This window comes from Jaculus jaculus, chromosome 10 (genome assembly GCF_020740685.1).
Source record: "Jaculus jaculus isolate mJacJac1 chromosome 10, mJacJac1.mat.Y.cur, whole genome shotgun sequence".
In the NCBI taxonomy this organism is placed as follows: Eukaryota; Metazoa; Chordata; class Mammalia; order Rodentia; family Dipodidae; genus Jaculus; species Jaculus jaculus.
Window position 1 is genome coordinate 92,534,224 of NC_059111.1, and position 18,685 is coordinate 92,552,908.

The following is an 18,685-nucleotide window of genomic DNA, read 5'->3' on the forward strand; positions in this document are numbered from 1 at the left end:
ATAAGGTGGAGGCAGATCGCAGAAATTTCTGTCTAGGAGCCAAGAGTGTGGACCAAAACCTGCCTGGCAGTCCTTTTCTTCCCACAAGCTGGGGATTTGAGCTTCCCTGGCCCTGAGAGAACATGCAGCGTGAAGAGAACCAGTGTGGTTCTTCCTTCAGCCTCCTCTGCTGTGCTGTGTACTTGGAGAAGAGACGGGCAAATGCCTCTTATGACAAGTAAACAGATTCTTCTATGGGCAGAAGAGGGCACACTGTGTGCGTGTGTTATCCAGTGTTTTCACATCTGATAAAGGGCCCCGTGGTTCCATGGGATCTTTGGTGGCAGTATCTCAGAGGGGAACGGAGAGACGTAATAACTTGGGAGAAAGTGAGGTCCTCTTAATGACCGTCCCCTAGAGACACCCTCCGCCATGTTTGTTTGGGCAGAACCCAGCAGAGATTACTGCACCCCTGAGACTTAGGGAGCCTAATATTCTCAAGTGCTTCACTTAGGAAGTGAAGGATTAAAGCCACTCTGGGGACTGGGAAAATTGTTCAGCGATTAAGGGTGCTTGCTTGCAAAGCCCACTATCCTGGGTTCAGTTCCCTAGTACCCATGTAAAGCCAGATGTACAAAGTGGCATGTGTGTAGAATTTGTTTGCCGTGGCAAGAGATCCTGGCATGTTCATATTCAGTCTCTGTAAACAAACAACAACAAAATAGTTGAAGAACTTAAGCCACTCAGCAAAATGGTAGAGCTTGAACCAGCTTACACAAAAGCATTTTAATTGACAGTGTACAATTTTCCAAAATATATTTTGTAAGAAAATGCAGTAGTTAACTATAGTCTTTACAAACGAGTTTCTCAATAAATTCCAGTGTACTTCAGACCCCTGTCCACTAAGATATATGCTCCCCAGTCTTCTGAGCAAACCATCTTACCATTGGCTAAGAACAAAAGACCCTCCCCCCCATGAAACAATCCCCGCCTTCCACTGGGTGATGGGTTTTGGCGGACCTGAGAATCAGCAGGTGACCGTGACAAGAGCTCAGCTGTGGGTCTTCTGTGCCCCTCTGCCTTTCCCTTTGATCCTTGCTCTGCTACAAGTTCTGCAATGGAAGTTCGTTCAAAATTGTTTCTTGGCAGAAAACCGTTTATTTACATCTTGGATCCAAATGACTCCAGAGCCTAGCCTCATTCCTGTTGTCTTCCTGTTCTCCCAAGCCCGCCAGGGTAATCCTGGCGAATGAGTGGTGGCATCCTATCCTCTGGTGCTTAGGAGTGGCCACCAGATTCCCTCAGAGGCTCGGCCCAGGGCCATCTGTGGACCCAGGTTTTAATCTTGTCTGCCATGGACCCTTGACCTCTGGGATGTCAGGTGTGCTTTCCTGTAGAAAGACTGAAATAGGTCTTCATCTTTCTCCCTGTGATGAGACTTGTCACCTTGCAACCAGAATATACCAATACCAACCAGCCCTTACTGCACTCAGAATGGAAGCTGGTGCAAAAGGAGCAAGGACCATGCTTTAAAATAAAAATGCCCCATCTGCAAGACAGTACTTGTTCACCAGCTGTCTTGATCTACTTTTCATTTAAAAAAAAAAAATTGTCATTTCTAGTAAGATAAGACATTTACATTCTTGTTCAGAGACAAGAACGCTCTCTTAGCTAACAAATGTTTTTTTTTCCCCAAAGTATACTCACTTAAAGCAGTGCGGGGGGGGGGGGTTAACATGTGGCTGTTTTATTTACATTGTCAAAAATGTGCATATATATGTTAACTTGAACTTGCTCTTCAAAGTTTTACCAGTATACTGTCCCCCCAAAAAAGGAGAAAAAAAAGCACAAGGAAATAGTTTAAAGAAACTTTCTGCTAGCTTCTCTTCGAGAAGGGGAAAACCTAGAGTCAACTGATAGAACCCGTATTGTGTTTTAGAACGCAGGGCATTGTGTGCCTCCTTCAGAGGTGTGGTGGCCTGCCTCCCTCCTCCTGCCCCGCATGCTGCCCTCTGGGCTTGGGCAGACCCACCATGGATTTTGCAGCTGGGGGGGGGGGGGGACACGAGACAGAGTCCTCATTTCTCTTTGGTATGCCGGGTTTTAAGATCTTGCTGAACCCGCTTCCTCTTACCTTTTCCCAGCCCCAGAATCTGAATGCTCTGACAGCGCTAAGAACCCAGTGAGGACATGGGAAGATGACGTTTACGTACACTGGCAAGAGCAAGCCAGGGCCAGGAACCCCATTCTCGAGGTGTACTAAAAGGCAGTGCCATTTGGGTGTGCATAAGAGAGGAGAGCACTGGCTCTCCCAGGACACAGAGTGTCACTCTTCCGGACTGGAGTGACTCCTGACCTCTAATGGCGGCAGCCATCTCTCAGAGGCCTTGGGTTCAGGGTCCTTGATCAACTTGCAGAAACAGTAGTTGCTGGTATCTGTGACCAGGAAGGGGACAAGGAATGGCACTCTAGTCTGGCCTCTCACGCAGGATTGGATTGCTAGACCTAAGGAAGGAAGGAAGCAAGCAGACCTCTCCCTAGAATACAATTTGCTTAGCTCCTAAACTGGTGCATGCTTACGTTCTTGTGAACTTAGCATCCCCAACTCTCTGGAGTCCTACCTCGATTCCCTATCAGCCTTTTCCCCTCGGGAATCACAAGCCCTTGGCTGTAAAAGAGGGATCCAAAGCTTCCTGAACCGATCCTTTTTCAGTTAGCTATCACAAAGCACATAGTTGGTCATGAGGAGTTTATGCCCAGCAACAACAAAGATTTCATAGGTCAAGTTCAAAACTCCATGTAGCGTCCTCCTCAGACAACCAGATGAAGCTTTGCTCTGTCTTGCCCTCAGCAGTTTCTAAAGGCATGTGGACTGCTGAGCCTGTATAACCCCTGTGCTGAGGACTTCATGAATCCCTGAGATGCCCGAAGCCAAGGGTGGCAATAGCTCCACCAGGAATGTGGGGAAGTGGAAACAGAAGTCTGGGTCCGTGCCAAGCGACTGGGCCATGGGGAACCTTAAAACATACTGTGTGTTCTGGGCCCTCCTTTCTGCATGGCACAGGAGAACTGGGACTGGCGATCTAAGCTGACTGAAAGTTTCCGGGTTTGGGCTTTGGCGATAGAGGGCTGGATTAGACAAACAATACGAAAACAGCATCATTCTCAGCAACTTGAAAAGTCCCTGAGTTTTCCTGTGGAAAAGGAACCCCTGGCAGTTTATGTCGATTGTCTACGGAGACACCTTTCTGCCGGTCAGGGCCTTGGGACAGGTCTGTCCCTACAATAGTACTCATGTGCCAGGCTTTGGGGGTTCACCCCATTGATCATTGAGCAACAGAGTAGGGATTCCTTGCCCTTCAGTAGCTACTGCAGATTTGTTCCTAGTGGGAGAAAGCCAGAGACCTTGGGAGCATCTTCCAGGAGTGCCCTGGATGACGGGCCACCAGCTGCCAAGAAGCCATCCCAGGATGAGGATCGCCCTTCGCCACCTGTCCAGCCATCCCTTAAGCAGACCTCATCCACACAGGGAGAGGCCTGTGTGGGTTCAGTCCCAATCTCATTAAGCAAACACAGGGAAATCATCTCCCACGGGCTGAGTGGTACTGGGGGCGAGGGCTGAGGTAATATGCTGGCAGATGAGGCAATAGCAGGAGAAAGAAACCTGGGACCTGTCCTCTTGAGCCATCAGATCCCCCTGAGACAGAAAGGGCTTGTTCTCCTTACCAGCTCACTAAGTCTGCCCTTGGGGAGGAGACACAAGTGTACACCAGACTAAAGGAAACAATCTCTTGTCACCAAGTGGCTGTGTGACCCTGTGCAAATCACCTGGCCTCTTGTAGGCCTGGATCGTCTCGCCTTGCGAAATGAAGGCATACCACTCCCAGAGGATCGAGTCCCTTCACGTGGTTTGCTCACCTCCCTCCTCTCGCCTTCCAGCAGCTCTGGGCTCAGGCACTAGTGGGTTATTTTAGAAGATGGATCTAGACAGCATGTGACTGGTTCAGCTTGACAAGGGGAAAAGAAATTAAGGCCCTGTGGATTGGGAGGAGGCAACCCTTGGGTGTCCACTCTCTCTCCCCCAGTCCTTTCCCTCCTTGCACGGGGAGGAGTTTTCCTCTCCTGTCCAAATGGCACTTGGGGTGGTCTGCAGTTCTGTGGTACTGTCTGTGGCTGGCAGCTAGCCGACCCGGTTAGAGGTGTGTGTCTTCCTCTTCATCTAGCTCATCCTTGGTCAGGTTGTCCAGAGGGACGATCCAACTGTCCCCTAGCTCGCCATTAAGGTTGACCATCTTCTTCTCCTGCATCTCAGAAGAGGTCTCCATCACTTCCAGTGTCGGGTTGTCATGGTAACCGTTCTCCACTGTCTGCAGCTCCTCTGTGAGTCGTTGCTAGAGTGGAGACAGTGAGCCCGGGAGAGGGTAAAATCTCTGAGCCGTTACACAACACGTTCCCCCGATTCAGCCCAGGGGGGCCCCCCCGATCTGGCTAGAATACACACACGGTGCTCGGTTGTAGAGGTGGCTCCTCCTGGAGGCCACCCTGGCTTCAGGTCTGCCTGCCTCACACAGAGATTTCACCTTGACCCCAGTGACAACCTGTGACAGGTTTTTCTGTAGGGGACTTTTTAATCTTTTCTCAGCCCTTTTTGCCATTCCTTTCCCACGAACCACCTCGGGCTCCTCATAATATAATAGCGTGTTAGGCAAGACTGAGAAGACAATCTCCCTCACACCAGGTGACAGGGCTTGCCAGAGCCTGGGCGAGATGGATACGGTGGTCCCTATGGTCTTCCCCACTTAGGACACGTGTCGCAGACACACAGGAGCCTTTAACATATGCGCTGACCAGAGACTACCTTGGCACGTGAGGAAGCCAGGAATGGGAGTTGTCTTAAAGCTCCCAATAGTGTGCGACCAGGGCCAAGAACAGGGCCCTGTTAAGGACGGGGAGTTTGCTTGGTTTTCACACAGGCTGGCCTTGGACCTGCGACCCTTCAGCCTCCCAGAATGGCAGTTGCATATCCTCCTGCTTGGCAAGGCCCGTGACATTTTGGTTCCATGAGCACCCGCAGGGCCATTTATATATCAAGGTGCAAGGCGGGTAGCAGGTGGCAAGCCTGAAGCTCAGAGACTTGAGACTGACCCAAGGTGACCGAACAGGGTCGAGTCGGTGCTTAAAGCCATTGTTTGAGCTCCTCAGTCCCGCTCTCGCGTGCAGGCTGTCCAGCGAGGTGAGAGATTCCCCCTGGCAGCTGGGCCGTTCCCCTGGCACGGAGGAAGATACCTCACCTGGTCCTTCCTCTGGGAAAGGCGCTGGTGGCAGCAGCCGTAAACGGCTGCAACAAGGAGCAAGAAGGACGCCATGCACACAATGGTGATGATGAGAGGCATGCTGAAGCGGTCCTCGTTCATGTCATCGGGTGGTCCTTCGTGCCCCAGCCGTATGTCGGTGACTCCCACCTGGCAGCGGAGGAGAACTTGTGTAGCAAGACAACACTGTGGGCCTTTCTCTCCCTCTCCCCCCATTCATTCATGGGCTCTTTCATATGGGACTGGCTGCCTACTCTACCACCTGCTGCGCCCCCGCCCCCCTCCTTGCAGATGCTTGCGAGGTCAAAGGACCTTCAACACTAGAGGGCGCCAGACTTCACAGCAGTGCGTGACCCCCAACACTAGAGGGCGCCAGACTTCACAGCAGTGCGTGACACCCAACACTAGAGGGCGCCAGACTTCAGCGCCGTGCATGGCTGGCAGGGCCCGCTTACCTCTTTCAGTTCATCCCATTTGTTCTTCAGCAGCTCATACACGTCCTGCGGAGGCAGCATTGCTGTGGGCGAGAGGGAGAGAGGTGCTGCCTCCAGGGTCCAAGGATGTGGAGGGGAGCTGAAGGGGGGACCCCAATAGGAGGATGTCCTGTATGTACCCCAGCCTTCTTCTGGCCTCTCTGGGATGGTGTGTGGCTTGAAAGTTCTTAAGGAGCTCAGTAGGCAAGTGACTCATCCATCTTTCCAGGGGGGCTCCTTCACCACCACCACACTTGCCTGAGGCCCCCCTCACCCCCAACTCACTCTCAATAATGATTCTTTTCACTGCCACCGCGTGGCTCTCTAGAAGAGGTGCCACCTGGACAGTGCACTGATCCTTGGCTGGGTTGAAGGAGGCTTTGACTGACCGGCACAGCAATGACACCAGTTTGTCATCTGAAGGGCTCCCGTCCTGTTGAGAAGAGAGCACGGGTGATTCCAAAGGCTCCTGACAGCAGCCTGAGATTTTATATATCTTTTTTGTGTGTGCCCAAGAGTCAAGTTTGGTACTTTTCTCCTGGGCCAGTCTCTGCCTTCCCAGCTTCATTCCAACCCCTTCCTCCATCTCCTCAGCCTGTGCCATCTGGTCTGTGGGTCACCACTGGGGGACGTGACCACACCAATGCTGTCTGAACTGATGACTCCCTGGCTCTTGTGCCCAGTTCAAAGACCCCAGGAGGGGACGGCCACACCCCACTTCAAGGCAGTCTGTGCCCCAGAATGACAGCCCTATAACTCCGTCCTAGGTTAAGACAAGAGCCAAGACCAGACTAAGCAAAGGTGGCATACAGTGAATGGGCAGTGTGGGAATGTACGCTGGATCGCTTACACAGGCCTAAGCAGAAGGAAGAGGGGGCATGGCTTGAGGGCCTCCTCACTGATGCGCCCTTGATTCTTAATTCTGCTTCTTTTTTTAAAATTTGTTTATTTTTATTTATTTATTTGAGAGCAACAGACAGAGAAGGAGAGAGAGAATGAGAGAGAATCAGCGTGCTAGAGCCTCCAGCCACTGCAAACGAACTCCAGACATGTGCGCCTCTTGTGCATCTGGCTAATGTGGGTCCTGGGGAATGGAGTCTTGAACTGGGGTCCTTAGGCTCCACAGGCAAGCGCTTAACCACTAAGCCATCACTCCAGCCCTCATCTTCCCTTTCTTTTTAAAAAAAAAAAATATTTTTATTTATTCATTTATTTATTTGAGAGAGAGAGACAGAGAAATAAAGACTGGCAGGGCAGGGCCTCCAGCCGCTGCAAACGAACTCCAAACGCAAGTGCCACCTTGTGCATCTGGCTTACGTGGGTCCTGAGGAATCGAACCTAGGTCCTTTGGCTTTGCAGGCAAGTGCCTTAACCGCTAAGCCATCTCTCCAGCCCTCATTTTCCCTTTTTATAGCAAAGGAGAAAAATGCTTCTCATAAGTACCATCTGCCAAGTTCAGCCACAACACACTGTCCTTTCAAGGCCCAGGCTAGGCAGAACATCACTATTTCAGAAACCCTGAGGGTCAAGTGTCTGCTTCTGTAATGTTCATTTGGAAAATGTCAACAAAACAGACCCAAGAAAGAAACAATGGGACAAAATACAGGTGGCATCAGAGTGGTGACAGCCTGAGCTCTCCAACTTGCCGAAACCAAGTCCCGTTCAGTTCTAGTTCCCAGGGGTGGCAGCAAAAATAGTCGCTGGCCAGGAGAGGGCAGCAAAGAGCCGGTGTCCCCTTATACTCTCAAGGCTTAATGTGTCTGAGTTAGGAGCAGAGCTTTCCCAGACAGTGGTCCTACAGGGACTTGAGGCAAAAACTCTTCTAATGAGCATATTATATCTCTAGCCCTCTTTTTTTTTTTTTTTAACTATTTTATTTTGAGACAGGGTCTCATTAAATTACCCAGGCTGGCCTTGACCATATTCTGTAGCTTAAGCAGGCCTTGAACTGATGATCCTTCTGCCTCAGCCTTCTAAGTGACTATGATTACACAGCTGTACCATGCAACCTGACCAAAACTCATTTTCTTTTTTTTTTTAAATAAATTTTTGTTTACTTTATTTCTTTATTTGAGAGCGGCACACAGAGAAAGGGACAGACAGAATGGATGTGCCAGGGCCTCCAGCCACTGCGAATGAACTCCAGACACGTGCGCCACCTCGTGCATCTGGCTAACCGTGGGTCCTGGGGAAATCGAGCCTCGATCCGGGGTCGTTAGGCTTCACAGGCAAACGCTTAAGTGCTAAGCCATCTCTCCAGCCCCCAAAAGTCATTTGCAAGCTGGGCGTGGTAGTGCACACCTTTAACCCCAGCACTTGAGAGGCAGAGGTAGGAGGATCGCTGTGAGTTCCGAGGCCAGCCTGAGGACTATAGAGTGAATTCCAGGTAGGTCGGGGCTAGAGCGAGACCCTACCTCAAAAAAAAACAAAACCAACCAAACAAACAAAAGGCCTCATTTTCAAAGAGAACTACCTACCAAAGACACATCTAAAGACAAAGGAGCTATGACCAGGGTCTCCGGACTCTTACACCAGGGACAGCTGAGGAAACCTAACCGTTAAGGCAGTGCCATGGAGGTGGCTGACTAAGAAACCTGAATGGTGGTTTGTGGCTGTGTAAGACAGGGAAGGGCCACGTCCTATGCAAGCCCTAGACGCAATCCCTTTGGGAAGGAGCACGGGGCCCAAGCTGGGGTCGGGGCTCTGCTGAGCATACTCACGCAGAGGCGGGCTTCTGTGAGGTTCAGGATGAGTAGCTTCTCGTCTGGCCTGATGGCGGGATCACACTTGACCTGGAAGAAAGAGGCCACACAATGGAGGTTCAGGATCGGAGTCAGTTGATCTTGGACTCGCCCCTCTTCGTGGGTGGGAAAGGGTGCCCGTGACAAGCTTGAGGGCATAGCTGGCTAGTTTCAGAGCCAGGTATGGCCCTGGCTGCCCAGGCTTGACCAAGGGCAGAGGAGAGAGGGGCCAATGGACAGCCTCTCCTCAAAACCCATCAGGGCCCTTGGATGAGAGTGAAGAACAAGCAGGCGTGGGCTGGAGAGATGGTCTAGCGGTTAAAGCGCTTGCCTATGAAGCCTAAGGACCCAGGTTTGATTCCCCAGGACCCAGGTAAGCCGGATGCACAAAGTGGCGCGTGCATCTGGAGTTCATTTGCAGTGGCTGGAGGCCCTGGCGTGTCAACTTATTTTCTTTCTCTCTTTCTCTCCCTCTTTCTCTCTCAAATAAGTAAATAAAATAAAATAAATAAACAGGCAGGATTCTCTTGAGTTAGGGTTTTCTTCCTATCCACCCCTGTCGGAATTACCTTGTTCTTCCCAAAAGCTGAAGTGGGAGAGGGTGTACTGGGGTGTTCTGGGGTAGTAGTTGGAGCCGAGATAGTGCTGAGGTTTGTGGGTTCACCAATAGTAGGCGTCGGTCCAGTTTCTGCTGACAATCCCGTGGGCTGCGGGGCAGTGGAGAAAGGCTGCGTGGGACCGGCTGGCATCTGCCTCGAGGTGAGCTCAGTTTCTTCAGAGATGCCTGGCAGTGCTGTAATGGGCAGAGCAGAGGTTGTGAGAAGAGACCAGTGAGGCCTGTTGAAGGAGTCTCTTTGGGCTCCTTACTTGTCCCAAGCGAAAGCCGGCAGACAGGAGGCAGAAGAGACCGAAAGGCTTAAGAGGAGGCCTGGACCATGCTAAGGGACAGGCCAGATCAGGCAAAGCAGTTTAAGAACTGAGCCGAGGAAGCCTCAGCTAATGTCCACTACTGGGGCTACGTACCTCAGAGGTACTCTCCCAGAGGAAGGTATTCTCACCGCCCCTATTTATAAACACGGAAACTGGGGCTTGGGGGTGAGGGGACGCTACGTGATTTGTCCCAAGCCATATGCCAACAGCTGGCAGAATGGGACATCCCAGCCCCAAACTCACGCTGTACTACAGGATGCAACTGACCATCATCTTCCCCTGGGGTAGAGGGCACCTGCTCTCCCTCAGATTCCCGGAAGTACACAGTCCCAAGCTACTATCAAGAACTACATAGGTCAGTGAGCCAAGATGGTTCAGGATCCCCAAGGCTCAAGATCCATCCATAGATTTACTTAAATATTTTATTTTTACTTACTTGTTATTTATTTACTTGAGAGAGAGAGAATGGGCACACCAGGGCCCCCAGCCACTGCAAACGAACTCCAGATGCATGCACCACCCTGTGCATCTGGCTTACGTGGGTTCTGGGGAATTGATCCGTGGTCCTTTGGCTTTGCAGGCAAACGCCTTAACCGCTAAGCCATTTCTTCAGCCCCATCCATACCACTTTACTTTTTAAAGTCAATAAATGGAAACAGAATTGAATTGAATAGAAAAATAGCAAGGTGTAAGCTGGGCATGGCGGCACATGCCTTTAATCCCAGCACTTGGGAGGCAGAGGTAGGAGGATTGCTGTGAGCTGGAGGCCACCCTGAGACTAACTACATAGTGAATTCCAGGTCAGCCTGGGCTAGAGTGAGACCCTACCTTAAAAAAAAAAAAACAAAAAAGAGGGCTATCGAGATGGCTTAGCGGTTAAGCGCTTGCCTGTGAAGCCTGGTTCGAGGCTTGGTTCCCCAGGACCCACGTTAACCAGATGCACAAGGGGGCACACGCGTTTTGAGTTCTTTTGCAGTGGCTGGAGGCCCTGGCGCGCCCATTCTCTCCCTCTCCCTCCCTCTCTCTCTCTCTCAATCTGTCACTCTCAAATAAATAAATAAAAATAAAAACAGAAAAAAATTTTAAAAAGAAAGAAAAAAATATCAAGGTATATAACATACAGAGTCCCTATTTAATGCAATGTTTGCTTCATTAGGCATGTTGGATGTGTGTCCTTGGATCACAACGTGACATCCAAGAGCGTTCTTAATGGTGGGTTGCCATGAGACCAGCCTGAGAGGCGGTGTTCTGGTTTCCTACAACAGTCCTGATCTGGGGGGAGATTCTGGCACGTTTATCTGTGCCACCCTGGGCAGACCATCAGAATGCACGCACCGCTGGTCTCTGCCAGGGCTGGGTCTGGCTGCTGGCACTGGACAGGAAGGAGGGTCACACCTCCATCTTGCGCATGAGCACGCGCAGAGCACTGCAAGGTTGGTTGGTTTTTTTTTTTTTTTTTCCCCTTGCTTAGCAAGAACAATCGAGGCCCGACTTACTGGGCGTGGGGTACGCCCTCTGGGACGCAGTGGAGAGAGCAGGGCTGGACGCGGGCCCCGAAGTGCTGGCGACTGTGGCCAAGCTGAGCTGCCCCTCGGAAGTAGCCTCTGGGGGCTGGCCAGGGCTTGCGGTGCTGGCGAGCGTGGGAAGCGGCGGGGCCTGGGTGGTGCCCACCGGGTCTGTAGGCTGGGGGGAGGGAGAGAGGGTGGTCGGGGCCCCCCCGGGGGCTGTGGGAACGCCACCGTCGCTGCTCTGGTCGCCGGTGGTGGCTGACTCTTTGTCTGGAGTTGGGGAGGTGGTTGGCAGCTTGTCATCCTGGGAGGCGCTGACGGTGCCAGTAGGGATGCCCTCCCTTACGTTGGCATCGGTCTTGGAGGGCGGCACGGAAGTCTGTGGCGGAGCGGGGGCCGTGGTCACCACCGGGCCCGTGGATGCCGTCGAGCCGCCCCCCTGGGGTTGAGCCAGCGTGGTCCCCGCGGCACTGGCTGGGTGCGTCTCCGGCGATGCCACGCGGGCGGGCTGGGTAGGTGGGTCTTGATGGCCCGTCGCCGTGGGCTTGGTGGTGGTGGCTGAGGTCTCGCCACTTGGGTCTTTGGCTGCTGCAGACAAAGAACACAAAGACAACGTCAGCCCTGGCCTCTAGCCGCTGCCGCCCGTCCGTCGGTCCGTCCCTGCAGTTGCCCCGCTGGGGGCCTGCATCATTTGGGAATCCGCTGCACTCTCTGGAGTGCTCTCAGAAGGGGTCGGGGTAGGGGGGAGGCTGGAGAGATGACAGCGGTTAAGGTGTTTGCCTGCAAAGCCAAAGGACCCAGGTTTGATCCCCCAGGACCCACATAAGCCGGATGCACAAGGTGGCGCATGTATCTGGAGTTTGTTTGCAGGGGCTGGAGGCTCTAGCACACCCATTCTCTCCCTCTCCCTCTCTCTAATAAATAAAAATACATTTTTAAAAAAATATTTTATTTAGTTAGTTGAGAGACGGAGAGAGAATGGACGCGCCACAACCTCCAGCCATTGCCAAACGAACTCCAGATGCATGGACCACCTTGTGCATCTGGCCTATGTGGGCTCTGGGGGAATCAAACCTGGGTCCTTCGGCTTTGCAGGCAAGCGCCTTAACCACTAAGCCATTTCTCCAGCCTAATTTTTTTTTTTTTTCCAAGGAGGCTGGAAGCCGGGCATGGTGGCACACGCCTTTAATCCCAGCACTTGGGAGGCAGAGGTAGAAGGATCACCATGAGTTCGAGGCCATCCTGAGACTACATACTGAATTCCAGGTCAGCCTGGGCTAGAGTGAGACCCTACCTGGGGATTTAAAAAAAAAAAAAAAAAAAAAGAGGGCTGGAGAGATGGCTTAGCGGTTAAGCGCTTGCCTGTGAAGCCTAAGGACCCTGGTTCGAGGCTCGATTCCCCAGGTCCCACGTTAGCCAGATGCACAAGGGGGCGCACGCGTCTGGAGCTCGTTTGCAGAGGCTGGAAGCCCTGGCGCGCCCATTCTCTCTCTCTCCCTCTATCTGTCTCTCTGTGTCTGTTGCTCTCAAATAAATAAATTTAAAAATAAAAATTTAAAAAAAAAGAACAAGGCAGCTGGGGCTGAAACAGGAAAGTAGAGTGAAGGAGGAAGACCCCTGGCTACACAGTGAGGCTACAGCGGTCTCCCCGACTTAGACACAGACAGCCCCTCAAGTCTGTCACAGGGCTCTGCACCCAGGCACCGCTCTCTCCCCATCCCCAGGACCCGATGCTTCCTGAGCTGCTTTAGCCTTGTTGCAAGTCCAGGCAAGAGCCACACAGCCTAGAAGGACAAATGGACCACAGACCATCCACACTTTGATCCCACTGTGGGCTGAGCGAGTGCCTGAACTGTGTGTCAACCCCAGTGGCTTAACCTTCCCTGGTGGGGAAGGAAGCTTTCACTGGTTTAACAGGCCGCTTACTGAAGGCACCGTTTACACGCTGGGCCCTGCAGAGGCAGCCAACAAACGGGATCCACATGCCCCCCCAGGAGAGGAAATGCAGACAGAACAGCAGGTTGGTAACTTAGAATGGCAGGAGCATGGCTGAGAGGTAAGGAAAGGTGGCCTTCTGGTGACCAGTAAAGCTAAGAAATGAGCAACAAGGAAAGAGAACAGAGCCTGCAAAAGGCCTCCGGGGCGGGGGGGGGGGGGTCGCTAAGGGAAGTCCTAGGAGTGTGCTTGGAGTTTGGGGAACGTAGGGAGGAGTGGCTGAGATGTGCAGGGCCTCAGAAGTTGTGGGCCATCCAGACATTTCTGAGAGCAAAAGAAGGATCTCTTAGAAGTCACATCCCTAGCTGGGTGTGGTGGCGCACGCCTTTAATTCCAGCACTCGGGAGGCTGAGGTGGGAGGATCGCCGTGAGTTCAAGGCCACCCTGAGATTACGTAGTGAACTCCAGGCCAGCCTCGGCTAGAGTGAGACCCTACCTCAAAAACAAACAAACAAACAACAACAAAAAAAAAAAATCACATCCCAGACGCTCAAGAGATGGCTCAGCGGCAAAGTGTTTGCCTACATAACCTGATGACTGGAGTTCAATTCCCCAGGACCCAAGTAAAGCCAGATGGATGCACAAAGTGGCACGTGTGTCTGGAGATTGTTTGCAGTGGCTGGAGACCCTGGTGCACCCATTCTCTACATCTGCCTCTTTCTCCCCCCACCCCCCGTCTCTCTGTGCTTCTTAGTAAATAAAAATATTTTTAAAAAATCATATCCCATGGGGCTGGGGAGATGGCTCAACGGGCACATTTTGTGGTGGCAATGAATCCTGACACACACGTGCACAAATAAATTGCTTTTTTAAAAAAATTTAGGGCTGGAGAAATGGCTTAGCGGTTAAGCACTTGCCTGTGAAGCCTAAGGACCCCAGTTTGAGGCTCAATTCCCCAGGACCCACGTTAGCCAGATGCACAAGGGGGCGCACGCATCTGGAGTTCGTATGCAGAGGCTGGAGGCCCTGGTGCGCCCATTCTCTCTCTCTCTCTGCCTCTTTCTCTTGCTGTCTGTCCCTCTCAAATAAATTTAAAAAAAATGAACAAAAAAATTTTAAAAACAAATTTTAAAAAGATCATATTCCAGGACTGGAGAGATTGCTTAGTGGTTAGGGGGCTTGCCTGCAAAGCCTAAGAACCCAGGTTCAGTTACCTAGGACCCATGTAAGCCAGATGCATAAGGTAGCACATGCATCTGGAATTCGTCTGCAGTGGCTGGAGGCCCTGGCATACCCATTCTCTCTTTCTAGCTGCCTGTTTCTCTCTTATAAATAAATAAGATAAAATATCAAAAGAAAATTTTTTTAAGCTGGACGTAGTGGCGCACGTCTTTAATCCCAGCACTCGGGAGGCAGAGGAAGGAGGATCGCCATGAGTACGAGGCCAGCCTGAGACTCCATAGTGAATTCAAGGTCAGCCTGGCTAGAGTGAGACCCTACCTCGAAAAACCAAAAATGAATGAAGATAAATCATATTCCACATAAAATGAAACCTAAGTAAGGCTGGTGAATTTCAATTAGGTCTAAAAAGCCATTGAAGGGCTGGAGAGATGGCTTAGCGGTTAAGCGCTTGCCTGTGAAGCCTAAGGACCCCGGTTCGAGGCTCGGTTCCCCAGGTCCCACGTTAGCCAGATGCACAAGGGGGCGTGCGCGTCTGGAGTTCGTTTGCAGAGGCTGGAAGCCCTGGCGCGCCCATTCTCTCTCTCTCCCTCTATCTGTCTTTCTCTCTGTGTCTGTCACTCTCAAATAAATAAATTTTTAAAAAAATTTTTTTAAAGCCATTGAAGTTTAAGCCAAAAAGTTTTGGGGAGGGGGCTCGCAAGCCTGATGTTTTGCACGGTGTGAAGGGAGGGGGTGTACGAGAGGGAAAGTTAGCCGGGGGTCACTGTCAGAGCATCCAGGGTGAGGGCCAGCGCTGAGGGGGTACTGACCGTGGAGACACGGCCTGCTTGATGACGGGGCCGCAGAGGGGAAGCCTCGAACAGGAGGAAAGGCATGGCGGGAAGGGATGGCGTGGCCAGCCAGCACCTACCTCGCCGGTCCGCCCGGGCTATTCCCTATCTATCCTCTGAGACTGGATGATCATAAGACTCTGCGTCCTATCTTAGGCTGGACATGCCTGATGTCAGTGTGTCAGCCTCGTCACGGTGAGGCGCAAGCCATGTGTCATGCTGGGGACACTAACTGCCCATGGCAGTAGGAGGTCATGACAGCTCAGGAGCAAGCCGACCTGAAGGGGGCGCCAGTGAGTATCTGGAGCCTGGCTTTGGGCCTGGGCAGTGGGGGGCCTCTTGCCTACACAGCCTTACCTGCAGCAGTTTTATGGAGGTGGCTGGAACACTTCTCTGCAAAGACAGCTACTCTATAAACTAGACAAGATCCCAATCTGTTGCACATGCACACGCACACATACACATACACACACACACACACACACACACACACACACACACACTCTTCTATTAGTAGTGCTTGCAAGCAGAACTTTAGGGATTCTACAGGCCCTCCACGTGGGATCTCCAGCCACGTGGGTGTCTTTTCTTGGTTGTGTACTTCCCACGATAAATGTAATAATTTATTAATTATCCTGCTCAGTCTTTTTTTATTGAATACTTTGATTAAAATTAGAGGTGAAAGCCAGGCTTGGTGGTTCACGCCTTTAATCCCAGCACTCAGGAGGTAGAGGTCGGAGTAATGCCGTGAGTTCGAGGCCACCCTGAGACTACATAGTGAATTCCAGGTCAGCCTGGGCCAGAGTGAGAGCCTACCAGGAAAAACCAAAAAAAAAAAAAAAAAAAAAAATAGAGAGAGAGAGATGAACAGAGGGTTTGGAGTTCAAGGACTTTTCTGAACCCTGAGCCCCCTGTTACAGGATGAACTGCCAAACCAGACACAATTTCTGGGAGGAATGGGATTGATTTCAGGCTTGCAGATCCAGGGGAAAGTTCAATAGTGGTGGAAGATGTTGGTCCCTTTTCACAGATTCACCACCGACAGCACCACAGACAAGGGCAAAAAGCACTGGCAGCCAAACATCAGGGAACCCTGGCAGAGCCCGCTTACTACTACAGGCTACTCTCTGCCTGCCTTAGGCTGCACTTCAGGTCCGCCCCTAGAGACACGCCTCCTCCAGCAGAAGTCAGCCTGCTAGGGACAGAAGCTGCACACTCAGTCTTAATTAACACCCGAGTCTATTGGGGACAAACATTCAAACGGCCGCATCCACCTTTAACCATGTGAGCTCTCTCCAACATACATGGCTGCCGGGGGAACCACCCGCCAAGGGGCCCGTATGAGATACGAACGACACCATGAAGTTGTCTGAACTTCTCAGCCGACAGAATCATGAGACAAGAAGGCCTATTTCCTTGATATTAATCCTTGATATCCATGCTTGGGCATTTAAAAGAATATTTTATTTCAAGCCGGGCGTGGTGGCGCACGCCTTTAATCCCAGCACTCGGGAGGCAGAGGTAGGAGGATTGCTGTGAGTTCGAGGCCACCCTGAGACTACATAGTGAATTCCAGGTCAGCCTGAGCCAGAGTGAGACCCTACCTCGAAAAAAAAAACCAAAAAAAAAAAAAAAGAATATTTTATTTCTATTTATTTGAGAAAGAAATAAAGGCAGAGAGAGGGAGAGAGACAGAGAATGGGTATACCAGGGCCTCCAGTTGCTGCAAATGGAATTCCAGATATATGCACCACCTTGTGCGTCTGGCTTACATAGCTCCTGGGGAATTGAACCTGGGTCCTTTGGCTTTGTATATAAGCACTTTAACCACTGAGCCATCCCTCCAGCTCCCATTTTATTTCTATACCAGAATACCCAAGGGTGGAGCTGGAGGGATGGCTCAAGGGTGGAGCTGGAGGGATGGCTCAGTGGTTAAGGCATTATCTTGCAAAGCCAAAGGACCCAGGTTTAATTCCCCAGGACCCATGTAAGCCAGATGTACAAGGTGACACAAGCGTCTGGAGTTCATTTGCAGTGGCCCCTGGGGGGTCCATTCTCTCTCTCTCTCTCTCTCTCTCTCTGTCTCTAATAAGTGAATAAAAATAAATAGTTTTTTAAGAAAGAAAGAAGAAAATGGACTAAAATGGTTCAGTCAGCCGGGCTTGGTGGCGCACACTTTTAATCCCAGCATTTGGGAGGCAGAGGTCGGGGTATCTATCACCAAGAGTTCAAGGCCACCCTGAGACTATATATATAGTGAATTCCAAGTCAGCCTGGACTAAAAGACCCTACCTCAAAAAAAAAAAAAAAAATGGTTGAGTTGCCTAAACTTCCCTAGAAAATGTACAAAAGAAAACACAAAAGTCTAGGAGATATTAGTGTTAAGATTATTGGCTTGCAGTAAGTTAAAAAGGAGACATAAAGGGAAGAGAAAGGAAAGAAGGAGGGTACTTAATAGGTTGATATTGTATATATGTAAGTACAATGATTGTGATGGGGAGGTAATATGATGGAGAATGGAATTTCAAAGGGGAAAGATAACATGGGATATTTTTTTATAATCATGGAAAATGCTAATAAAAAAATTTAAAAAAAAAGATTATTGGCTTGACAACAGGCGTGGTGGCGCACGCCTTTAATCCTAGCACTCGGGAGGCAGAGGTAGGTCTCGCCATGAGTGCAAGGATACCCTGAGACTACATAGTGAATTCCAGGTCAGCTAAAGTGAGACCCTGCCTTGAAAAGACACACCAAGGAAAGAAAAAAAACAAAAAAGATTATTGGCTTGCTCTCCAGCACCACAAAAAAAAAAAAGTATCAAGTACTTATCATGCATCTCCAACTCACTCCCACTCTTAACTTGTTCCCTGAGAGCTCAAATGGCACACAATCCTGTTTCCATCTTCCAGAATGTACTGCGTACTGCAAGAGCTCCAGGATGGATATTTCTTCGTGCCTCTGTTAATGAGGATGAATTTGAAGTGACTGCTGTCCATACATTTGTGTAAGTAAACTGTTCTAAGTGGTTTATAATTTTAAAAATATTTTGGGGGCTGGAGAGATGGCTCAGCAGTTAAGATGCTTGCCTGTGAAACCTAAGGACCCAGGTTTGATTCCCTAGTACCCATGTTAAGTCAGCAGCACAGAGGAGGCACATGTGTCTGGAGTTTGTTTGCAGTGGCTAGAGGCCCTGGTGTGCCTCTCTCCCCCTCCCTAGTAAATAAATAAAATATTGAAGAAAAAAAATTATTTAATTGAGAACAAGCATATGGGCACACTAAGGCCTCTGGCCATTGCAAATGAACTCCAGACAAATGCACACTTGGTGTATCTGGCTTTGTGAGTATTGGTGACGTGAACTCATAATGGCAGGCTTTGCAAGCCAGTTACAGTAACTGCTGAGCCATCTCTCCAGCCCTATAGTTTGTTGTTGTTGTTTTGTTTCTTCTTTTAAAAAGGCATCTTAAACATTTTATTTGTTTATTTGACACACAGAGAGGGAGAGAGAATGAGCACGCCAGGGCCTCCAGCAAACGAACTCAAAGCACATGTACCACCTTGAGCATCAGGCTTACTTGGGACCTGGAGAATTGAACCTGGGTCCTTAGGCTTCGCAGGCAAGCGCCTTAACTACTAAGCCATCTCTCCAGCCCCTGCTTTGTTTCTTTTGAGACAGAGTCATACTCTGCAGCTAGGCTGGCTTGGAAGTCATGGCAGCCTTCCTGCCTCAGCCTCCCACACTCTGGGATTACAGGCATGCGCCAGCGCTCCAGGCTTAACTGTGCGGTTTATCCG

General features: G+C 50.7%; 1 protein-coding gene across 1 annotated transcript in view; it reads right to left on the reverse strand.

Moving 5' to 3' along the window:
* Positions 1 to 734: 734 nt before the first annotated feature.
* The window catches only part of Podxl (podocalyxin like), a 64,969-nt gene continuing 47,018 nt past the window's right edge, over positions 735 to 18,685 (reverse strand). The window contains exons 2-8 of the mRNA XM_045160391.1: positions 10,932 to 11,531; positions 9,075 to 9,298; positions 8,485 to 8,556; positions 6,050 to 6,197; positions 5,747 to 5,808; positions 5,271 to 5,441; positions 735 to 4,370 (exon numbers count right to left, since the gene is read on the reverse strand). Coding sequence (XP_045016326.1) covers positions 4,173 to 4,370; positions 5,271 to 5,441; positions 5,747 to 5,808; positions 6,050 to 6,197; positions 8,485 to 8,556; positions 9,075 to 9,298; positions 10,932 to 11,531 — 1,475 coding nt within the window. The 3' untranslated portion in view covers positions 735 to 4,172. The remainder of the gene's footprint in view (positions 4,371 to 5,270; positions 5,442 to 5,746; positions 5,809 to 6,049; positions 6,198 to 8,484; positions 8,557 to 9,074; positions 9,299 to 10,931; positions 11,532 to 18,685) is intronic.